The following is an 11,155-nucleotide window of genomic DNA, read 5'->3' on the forward strand; positions in this document are numbered from 1 at the left end:
GGCAGCTTGCTATATAGAAATTGAGTTAACTTGGGCTCACTTGGTTACGGGTTCGACATTGGTAATTCCGCATGCACATTCAAATGTTTCACCTTGTGACTTGTTAGAAGCTCTGCAGCCAGGGCATGATTAAAAAAACCAGCCAAACCTGGAAGCTTTGAAATGTTTTGTAGTGCCAATGGTGGTTGCAAAACAGTCCTAATGCATATAGACATTTTCTACTAATGAGTTTCAGATACATATGAAATGTTTTGTAGTGCCAATGGTGGTTGCAAAACAGATTTTTATATTTACCTTCTTTCCTTCCTTGATTGAACGAATACTTCTGACTTCGTTGAGGCTGGTCCAGCTTTTGTTAGCAGATTGAAGGGACGATTCACAAGTCAAGGACAGCGAAAGAGCAGGAACATTGGAATTTTCAGCTGCTCCATAGCTGAAGAGGGAAATATAGGCTCAATTATTGTATTGATAGGGATCAAATAGAAACTAACTTAATATAAAATACAATTAACATTAAAAACCTATAATATGAACAAAAGCAGAGACATGAATCAGTTGTTAAGCATCAAAATGATTAATGGCAGAGAGAAAATATCATAAGTGTTATACTAACATATTATACCTTGCTTTGAATTCATCAATTTGGGGATGTTCCACATTAATGAGAACTCTTGAGCCACTCCATGCATTTGAGAGACTCCGTGCTCCAGAAACTGCAGAAGACACATATTTTTTATCAAAAGTTCAAACATTGCAAGGTTTAGAGATAACGTGCAAGTACAGCAACGGCAAAAATACAACTTTTTGGTCACAAACCTGTGTTAATCTCGCACCATGCATGTGTCAATACAATAATAGTAGGACCAACCATCTTGCCAGGGGTATTGTAGTTCATAAATTGTTTGCAGTAATCATCCCACAATGCAACCTCGATCACGTTTCCTCCAATATCACGCAAAGTGATATTGACGCAAGACTTCCTTCCACCACCACCCATTTGCGTCTTAAGCACATCTTGTAAAACACCAATGACATCTACAAAAGGGACTACAATTAGACATCAATAGAAAGAAAATATAACAAATGTGGTATAAGATAACATGCTTGCAGTATAGTAGATTGTTACCGTATAACATAGGTTTGTAGTTTCCACTGAGAAATTATGCAATAGGGTGAAAGGTGTATTTGTGTCTCGGAATTTCTGGAATCTCCAGACTGGTCATGGTTGTACCTCCGTTAAATAGAAGTTTGAGTGGGTTAGAACACACTTTGAAAGGTCCATCATTGATAATAGGCTCTCCATTATAGAGGGAATAGGTGTCATGCTCTTTGACTTGTTTGATCCAATCTGGGAAGTCTCTGCTCCTAGTCGTGGCATGAATCCGATCACCCTATGACATGTTTTGATAAAGAAATATCAGTAAATGCATAATAGTAAGACATTTGCTATAATTTTGTAGGAGCATAAAGTAAAGGGCATACAAAACATTGGTGTATGGATGAACAAACTAAATGAAATATAATGGCAGAGAAGAAATCTCACTCATGTTAGGCAAAAACATATTGGCAGAGTACAAATATATAAACAAAAAGAGTGTTAGACTAAAATATATTATAGCAAATGTCAGTAACCATGAGATATGAGATGAAAAAGTAAAGAAGTTTACTTTAACAAAGGGCATGCAGTTTATTCCTTCTTAAAACAATCCTTCTTATAAGTAAAGCAACATAAAACATTTTGTTATCTAGTTTTTTTTTCTTCGTTACAACAATGATATAAAACTATGAAAAATTGGTTCTCATATAGTTTATTCCTTCTTACAACAAACCCTTTGTTTGCAAAATCAAATTTTGTGCCATGTTTGCTTAAAGATATGAGGTCTGTGTCAGTTACAGTGTTAAAAGAAACAAACCTTTCCATCTTGAATGATGAACTCAAGGTGTTGTTGTCCTGTTTTTTCCTTAACAACCCACACATCAATAACCCTTATCAGCATCTTCCAAATTTGATTCCCCTTGACCAGATCCTTAATGAGTATTGGAGCACGAGACATTCTCGTTGCCCGACACTGTAAAATAAGTGCAAACAAATCTCGGAACTTAATATTTTCAGAACCGCCAAAAAACGCAAATAACACAACTTAACAGGGAGGATGTTATTAGAGAAACCAAGTAGTAAAACAGATTAATGGCATAGAAAGAATGGAACCCAGTATTAAAATAGATGATTTGCGTTTGAATACAACAAAATGAAGGAGATAGAGAAGGATACGAATGAACCCAGTAAAGTGCAATGTTGAAAAAGAAACCTGAATAGAAGCAGATGTTGCAAGTTCTTCAGCGGAGAATAGCCAAGGATTTTGTTGGAGAGAGAATTTCCAGACACTTGTGATACCAATATTGCAGCGAAAATGACTTATGGTAGGAGGGAAAAGTTTGATTTTCTATTTGGACCAATAGGAACCAAGCAAATGGCATGTAGTTGGGAAAAGTGACCTTTTGTATTTAGGTTGTTACAATTTTATCCTTGCAGTAAGACTATTGCTTCCATTTCGTAGAACAAAGAACATGAGTTATCAAGGGCTTAATTGGTATGGCATGCACATAAAAGGAGTAGTACAGATTGAATTAGAAAGTTACGGTTCTATCCTTTATGGTGTGCAAATTTTTTGATGAGAAGGGCATAATGGGGTGTTTGGTCAATCTAATAGTAATGGTAAGATAGTAGATGACAATAAAAAGACTTTCTATATAACTATAAATAATAATAACAAAACTATAAAGTCTACCTAAAATTAAATAAAAAGTTAAATAAATAATAATGATAAAAACTATAAAATTCTAATTCTAATACTTAAAAGAAATGTGACATAATTTTTTTATTGTTTTTCTTTCTTTGATGATAATAATAATAATAATAATAATAATAATAATAATAATAATAATAATAATAATGAAACTACTAACCATATATGATAAAAATAACAATAACAAAAATAATTACTATATTAACTAATAATAAAAATCTACTAAATATAAACTAGTGATTAAAATAACTAATTCCTAACATAATAAAAATAATAATAATATAAAAGACTATAAACAAAAATCTAATATCCTATTTTAAAGAAATTATAATAAGAAAATAATACCATAAAACAATAAAATAATGAAGAAAAAGTAAAAATAAGAGGGAGGTGGGATTCGAACCCGGGACGTTATACTCACAAACCTTACACTCTTACCAAATGCGCCATTATTTTTATTCATAATAAAGTGGCATTCACAAATATATGAGGACAAATTTTGGGGTACAACATACTAAATTAGGGTCTTATAGGAGAAAGTCAACTGAACTTTGACCAGCCATAACTTTTACATGGTTCATCAAATATTTCCCAACCAAATTCTATTTTGAAGGAAACTGAATTCTCTACAACTTTGTCTCTCTAAAGCCAAGGCCAAAAATGTTTCATTTGAGAGATATAGATCAAGACATTATAGGTCCTTTTGGAAGTCTACTAAAGGACACTTTTTATCAAAGCATCTTACACAAAAATAGGAGCTTCAAATGAGAAAACTCAAAACTACAAAGTTAAAGAGGACATTCTAAAATTTCTAATTTGATGAAGAATGCATTCATCTGATCAAGAATGAGCAAGTTATGTGGTGTGCAAGCTAGGCGAAATTGACAAAAAATCCCAAAATAGTCGGTCAATGAATTTTGTCTCTTTAAACAATATGACCTAATTTATTAGGTTCTAATATGTTCACCAAACTCTCCCAAAAGACCTATAGTTGCCCTTAATACATAGCCATGCAATTTATTTATTTTTGTCTTGATTTTATTTATTTAAAAGCAAAACAAATTATATAAAATGCTATAAATAATAAAACAAGGCGCATGGGTCTGATCCAGCCTCCAAAAATACTTCAATAATTACCAAATGCATGATTGAAACATGATTGGAGGAGATTGAAACGGGATTGGATCAAAGTGGGAAGATTTGATAAATTTTTAAAACAAATATCCAAGCCCACCAATCAGATGGTATTCAAGCATTCCTTAACCTAATTTCACTCTACATAAATGGAGGAACATAGTCCTACTGGAGAGAGGACGGAGGAGGCAACAAAAGACTAGGGTTCGCATCTAAAAAATTTCAAACAAACTTGCATAATCGAAGTTCAAATTCCCGCCCTTCACTATCAATTTTGAGCGTTCAAACAGCTTCCTGAAGTGTATAGGAATCGATCCATACTCTCACACGACACCAAAGCAGCCAAGAGTCATCCTCCCTCGATTGCACCGGCGGGGTAAGTTCTTGAATTTCAAATATTCCATTCATGGTATATAAATGATTCTGATGCATTTATTTATGTTCATGAGAGAATTTAGAACCGTTTTGAATCGTCATTCACGAGTTTACGCTCAAGAATGAACATCCACCATGGTTAGGGCTTCAGAATGATGTTCTTCGAATGGCAGGTTACAAGCATTTTTATGAAAAACTAATGTCACCATCAGATTTGCAGGGTCCGATTTAGTGGACAGGGGTCTTTTGTTTGGCTCGTTTATGTAAGTTTGGCAGGTTTCTAAAAGCGTCTCGCCGGAGAAGAAGAAGTTCCGACCGGGGAAGGTGGTGGCTCCGGCGTGCACAGGCATGCGTGGCATATCCTGAGTCCCTCATTGGCTGGTCAAAACTCTAATCTTCCTCTCACGCAGCGTATTGGCCAGTCAACGATGGCAGCGCTCTCTCTCCTCTCCTGATTGGTTGATCATGCACTCGTGGGCCCTGGTTTGACCTTGTTTTTGAATTCCCCAATTAAAACGCTTTTATTCATATAATATATATTCCATGCATTTAATTTACAACTAATGAGTAACAACACAAGTGGCAAAGGATCCATGTTGGTGACAAAGAGGACCTGGGTTCGATCCCAGCGTCCTGCAAGTTTTTTAACATTTATTTGGCTGTGCATGTCCTCAGATCGAGTGCGCAACGTCTACGAGGACTCACGATACACCCTCCATCCATGGCCATCAGATCACTAGCACTCTGGATCCAGCGCACCAGGTTGAAAGACCATCTCATGGAACACCAGCCTTGCCATATTCAATCAAAACCCTGGTTCTTCTTCTATTTTATTTTTATTTATATAATTATTTGTTTTATTTAAAACCCTAAAATACCTTTTAATAATTTTTAATTTAGTTTTAATTTAAGTTTTGTTTTTGATTAATAATTTTTAATTAGGTTTTTAGATTAATCTTTTAATTTAGATTAAATTAGTTATTATTTAATTATAAATTTTAGGATAATTAATTAGGATTAGGTTAAATAATTTTAGATTAATTAATTAGATTAAATTAATTAGATTTTAGGTTAAATAATTTTAGGCTAATTAATTTCAGAGTAATTTTAGTTAAACAACTTAGGATTAATTTTAGGTTTTTTTTGTTTAGCCTTTAATCAAAACCATGTGACTATCAGTAATGTAAAGGTTGCCTATTCACTGTAGGTCAAGGTTCTTTTTAGCCATAAGGCTTTTCCCTTAGTTTTTTCCCTTAGGCTTTTTAAACCCTGTGTCTATTTTAATTTATTTTTATCAATACCTTTCGTTTGCCTTTTTCCTTGTTATTTTATAATTCCTGATTTATAATGTATCTGCCCCAAAGCCATGTACAAAAAATTTTCTACCTTTCTTTCTGCCTTTATTTTTGTTACCCTTCAGGGTTTTATTGTAATAGTAATTAGGTTTATTTTTCTGCCTTTATTTTCCCGCATTAAAAGGTGTTTATTGTTATAGCGTAGGATTTTTAACTGTTTATTATAACTGCTGTGGTTAGTAATCCTAGGGAGTGCAACCCTGAATTGAACATAGAATCACTAATTTTACAAGATAAAATATCTGAACTGAATCACTTGATTATGGCACACACACCTTTAGGGTAACCCTTCTTGTTGCCTTGTTGCCTGTTGCCTTTATGTGAATTTCCAAATAGTCAAGTCCCTCGATTCCGAGGATACCTAAAATAAAGATTGCCTTAATCATTGAAATCATTATGAGATCTAGTCCCTCGATGTTGCCTCGGTAAAACATGATGATTGTCCCAATTGCTAAGGTATCCTCGCATGATTCCTAAAAAGATTAAATGACTATTATATCTTTCCCTTAGACTACCTGCCTTCTTTATGGCAGGGACAGTCTTATGGCGAACAATAACTCCGATGACCCTTTAAATCCAATGAAAGGACTTCCTACCCTCTTATGGTATGGATAGCCCTGAAAAGCTAAAAGAACATTTTCTTCTCTAAACTTAAGGGTAATTGCTTTTTAATTGCTTGCTCTTTTTCAAATTCAAATTCAAAAATTCAAAATCTTTTCCCACTTCTTTTCAAAGAACCTTTTCAAAAAAACTACGCTTATTTACAAGCTAAAGTTCTTATTCAAACATTTTTATATTCACACACTATATTTCAAACATTTTGAAAACAAAAAGTGAGCTAAGCAATTAAGAGCCCATGGATAACCATGGATACAAAGGGTGCTTACACCTTCCCTTTGTGTAACTTACCCCCCGAACTCAATCTCTTTCAAAAAGGTTTTTTCTGTTCTTTTAGCCTTTCCATATAGTGGATAAAATAAAAGTCGGTGGCGACTCTTGCTTACTGCGACATTTCTTGAAAGTCAGTTCTCCCACCGAGTTACAGAACTGGCGACTCTGCTGGGGATTTCGAATAAAATAAGGGGTTACCTTAAAGTTTAGGATTCACTTAAATGTTTTCTCTTATTTGATTGGATTGCTTTATCTTTAAAGGCTGTTTTGGGTATTCTGTTGTGTGAAAGATCCTACACCCGGATCTAGTGTACCTTAGGTATGTGGCAAGAGACCAAGGAAACTGTACGACATGTATCGTTATGGTTGATCTGGTGGCCACCGTTAGTGTGACACTTTGGTTTGTCCTGATGGCCCTTGAAAGTGATCGAGGAGACATTTGGCTGCCGCGTGGTGTCATTAAGCACTAATTTGCCCTTACAACCCTAGTTGAACTTGACTTTTGCCTATAGGAAGTAGCGAGATGGCTGGCTTTGGATTCCTGACTGAAGTCGGTTGATACTCGATGCAACACTCATTGAGATTGGACTTTAGGGATGTTTTTGGCTGGCTGATCGAGTGCCATGTTGAGATAATGCCCGCGAGAAAGATCAGGGATATGAGCACCATAGAACTCATTTACTATTTTAGGACAAGTTGAACCAACTAAACGTCAGTGGGGAGGGTACTTACCTACGAGCTTCAAACAAGCCTCTAAACCCAAGGACACTTGTGTGACTTGCTTGTGTGTGCTACTAACCCTTTGGTTTCGTTGCAGGTTTTTCTCGTGGGACTCACTCGCCCTTATTACCTTATGCTTTGCTTACTACATTACATCCGCATGACATCATGAAACCATAACATAACATGTTAACTAACCCTTTCAAGGATCTTAGGAATTTAGGGCGCACAACTGCAGGTGCCATTATCAAGGACTGAATTCCTAACAATGGGCAAGAGGATTTATTTTCCTCTGGCCAGACGTCTTCCAATTCAAAGACACAATACCTATCAAGGGGTAAGAGGATTTATCTTCCTCTAGCCATATACCTTCAAATTCAGAGGTATCCTGAATCAGAGGCGATGGCCCACTCGATATGGTGAGCTTGATTCTCAAAGAAGGACGCTCAAGGACGAAAGCCAAGACCCTTCAGACGAAGCTGTGACCAATCAATTTCTAATGTCGCGAACTAAATTTCCTAAAGATCCTTGAAATCATTGCATCTACATTCATAACATCGCATAACAGGTTTTCTACGACAGGTCTCTCATCCTTCCTCGTTGTTTATTTCAGCATCATGGATCTCGAGCAATTAGTCAAAAATCTTGAGGCTCAGAATAACCAATTCCAAGAGATGATCCTTAACTTGGTCAAGGGGCAAAAAGAGTTGAAGGCACTCCTGATCAAGAAGGAGAATAATCAACATAGGCAGCAAGGTAGTCAAGATAATCGGAAATCCAAACCTAAGCGATCATTTACTCTGTTACACATGCCATTGACTCAAGTTCTGCAACAACTGCTCAATCAGAACTTGATAACCCTATTGCCTCCATATCTAGTTCCTGCCAATCCTGCTCCTAGGTACAAGTATAATGCAAGATGCGCTTATCATTCAAACATTCCTGGTCATGATACCGAAGATTGTGGACCATTGAAGGATAGGATTCAAGACTTAATTGATGAAAAGATCATTGATTTCAATTCACCCGAGGAACCTCATATGGCCAATGTTGTTCACAATCAGAAAGGTCGTAATGAACGCAACCAATCTGTTGGAGCAATTCTGATCTCTACACCAGTTCCACAACAACGACGCAAGCCAGACGCACCTAAGCATCAATTCACCAAAATTAACATGTCGTTAGATCAGGCGTTGCAACATCTATTAAAGGCAGGAATGATTATTGTGAGGGATCCCCCTCGACGCATCAACACTTCCTCTGCTAAACACAATCCAAGCGTGCGATGTGCCTACCATTCCAATAGTCCCGGGCACAATACCAATAGCTGTTGGGCACTAAAGAATAAGATCCAAGACATGGTCGATGTTGGTGAAATTGAGTTCGACCCTCCTAAGACCCCTATGGTGATCACTGCTCCCATGCCTAATCATGACAAGACTGATTAATGTCTGGAAGTATGGACTATTGGTCATTAGCAATGCTTTCATTTGCATTTTTCTTTCCTGTTTGTTTAAGCATTCGGCTCATGATAGACATTATCTGTTTTAATAATCATCATTAGTGCATTTCATATGTTTGTCTTGAATTAATCATTTCGCTACGACTCATATTTAAACTTTGTTTCTACTTTGCATATGTATTGTGATATTCAACTCCTGCTAAGCTGTAAGCCTTTTGAGGGAGGATGACGAAAACGATACCGCAACTTCATACAGTATGCTTTTGAACAGACTGTGTTGACGATGTACAAGCATTGTTTCAATTCCTAAACAGTGGAGATATAAGGATGCTAATCCCTCGTCAACCCCTTTGATCCTAAAAAGTAGAAGTTTTCTTTCTAATACAGATTAAAACCCTTAATCATAACCTAGGGCAGGGTAGTTACTCAGTTAACTCAATTATACCAGTTGCTTTACACAAGTGATGATGGATTCCCGTAATTCTCGGGCAGTCAATATCCAAAACAAAAAATAAGAAAAAAGAGAAAAAATGTTAAGTCAAAACCTATGAAGGAGACTTATCAAAAATCAAAATATCCCGCTGACTGTAATCTCAAAATAAACAGTTCAGGCAAAAGTTAGGGATAATAAAGTCAAAAACCAAGAGAGTTTGTTATAAATCCTCGACAAATATTACAAAAAAGGATGACTGCCTGTCTGTCATATCCCAACATTTACCCGATCATATCTATGTCAGTCTAAGATGAAGGATAGAAAAACACTTAGAAAGGGGGGGTTTGAATAAGTGTAGTCTAAAAACTTGAACGATAAAAATAAATTGCACAGTTATTTTTATCCTGGTTCGTTGTTAACTAAACTACTCCAGTCCACCCCCACGGAGTGATTTACCTCACCTGAGGATTTAATCCACTAATCGCAACAGATTACAATGGTTTTCCACTTAGTCCGCGACTAAGTCTTCTAGAGTATCCTGATCACAACCTGATCACTCCAGGAACAACTGCTTAGACACAAGCTAAGACTTTCTTAGAGTATCCTGACCACCACGTGATCACTCTAATTACAACTGCTTAGACACAAGCTAAGACTTCCTAGAGTATCCTGATCTACACTTGATCACTCTAGTTACTTACAAATTAATGTAATCAAATAAGAGTTTTACAATGCTTCTTAAAAGCTATAATCACAACAGTGATATTTCTCTTAACGTTTAAGCTTAATCTCACTAATATATTACAACAGCAATGTAGTGAGCTTTGATGAAGATGAAGTTTCTGAGCTTTGAATTGAACAGCGTTTCAGCAAGTTAATATTCACAGAATTTGATTCAGAGTTGTTAACCTTGCTTCTCATCAGAACTTCATATTTATAGGCGTTTGAGAAGATGACCGTTGAGCGCATTTAATGCTTTGCGTATTCCGTACAGCTTTGCATTTAATGTTTCACGCTTTTGTCAACTACCTCGAGCCTTGTTCACGTTGTGTCTACTGACGTTGCTTTTAATAGCTTCCAACGTTCCTTTTGTCAGTCAGCGTAGCCTGCCACCTGTACTTTCTTCTGATCTGATGTTTGTGAATATAATATTTGAATATCATCAGAGTCAAACAGCTTGGTGCATAGCATCTTCTTGTCTTCTGACCTTGAAGTGCTTCTGAGCGTGATACCATGAGAACTTCAGTGCTTCTGCTTCTGATCTCAAGTTCTTCTGATGCTTCCATAGACCCATGTTCTGATTCTGCCTTGACCATCTTCTGATGTCTTGCCAGACCATGTTCTGATGTTGCATGCTGAACCTTCTGAGACAAAGCTTCTGAGCGCTAATTTGTGCATACTCTTTATATATTTCCTGAAATGGAAATTGCAATGTATTAGAGTACCACATTATCTCACACAAAATTCATATCCTTGTTATCATCAAAACTAAGAATATTGATCAGAACAAATCTTGTTCTAACAATCTCCCCCTTTTTGATGATGACAAAAACATATATAAATGATATGAATTTGCGATCAGAAAGAGCAGACGGCTAAAGACAAATTACACAGCTATAGCATAAGCATGTGAATATGTCTCCCCCTGAGATTAACAATCTCCCCCTGAGATGAATAATCTCCCCCTGAAATAAATACTCGAAGAAGTTTAATAATAAAAGACTTCCCTGATTATTTCGGTAGAGACGATCACATAAGCTTCTGTCTTCTGATAATTCATAGCTTCTGACTTCTGCTTCCATTGGACAGCTTCAGAACTTGAATTTCTTTAGATCCCTAGAACACTCGCAGCTTCTGATTCCTGCTTCTATTTAGGACAGCTTCAAAACTTGAATTTCTTTGATCTTCAGAACATTCACAGCTTCTGATTCCTGCTTCCATTTAGGACAGCTTCAGAACTTGAATTTCTTTGATCTTC

General features: G+C 36.2%; 1 protein-coding gene and 1 long non-coding RNA gene across 2 annotated transcripts; both read right to left on the reverse strand.

The window, feature by feature from the left end:
• Positions 1-54: 54 nt before the first annotated feature.
• On the reverse strand, positions 55-1,028 carry LOC131606585 (uncharacterized). The gene is made up of 3 exons (XR_009284896.1): positions 623-1,028; positions 295-433; positions 55-198 (listed from the first exon to the last, which is right to left on the reverse strand). It is a non-coding gene; the product is annotated as an uncharacterized LOC131606585 (long non-coding RNA).
• A 116-nt stretch (positions 1,029-1,144) lies between these two features.
• On the reverse strand, positions 1,145-2,374 carry LOC131606586 (uncharacterized). Its single transcript, XM_058878782.1, has 3 exons — positions 2,310-2,374; positions 1,914-2,069; positions 1,145-1,391 (listed from the first exon to the last, which is right to left on the reverse strand). Exons 2-3 carry the CDS (start codon positions 2,052-2,054, stop codon positions 1,161-1,163), a joined length of 372 nt encoding a protein of 123 aa, XP_058734765.1. The 5' UTR covers positions 2,055-2,069; positions 2,310-2,374; the 3' UTR covers positions 1,145-1,160.
• Positions 2,375-11,155: the final 8,781 nt, after the last annotated feature.

Source organism: Vicia villosa, linkage group LG5 (assembly GCF_029867415.1).
Source record: "Vicia villosa cultivar HV-30 ecotype Madison, WI linkage group LG5, Vvil1.0, whole genome shotgun sequence".
Taxonomy (NCBI): domain Eukaryota; kingdom Viridiplantae; phylum Streptophyta; class Magnoliopsida; order Fabales; family Fabaceae; genus Vicia; species Vicia villosa.

Bases quoted from the DNA above. Each gene is read 5' to 3' on its own strand.
- LOC131606586 (XM_058878782.1), bottom strand. From the start codon at position 2,054: ATGTCTCGTGCTCCAATACTCATTAAGGATCTGGTCAAGGGGAATCAA. The intron at 1,392-1,913 runs GTTTGTTTCTTT...AACATGTCATAG, and splicing joins TCATCATTCAAGATGGAAAG to GGTGATCGGATTCATGCCAC.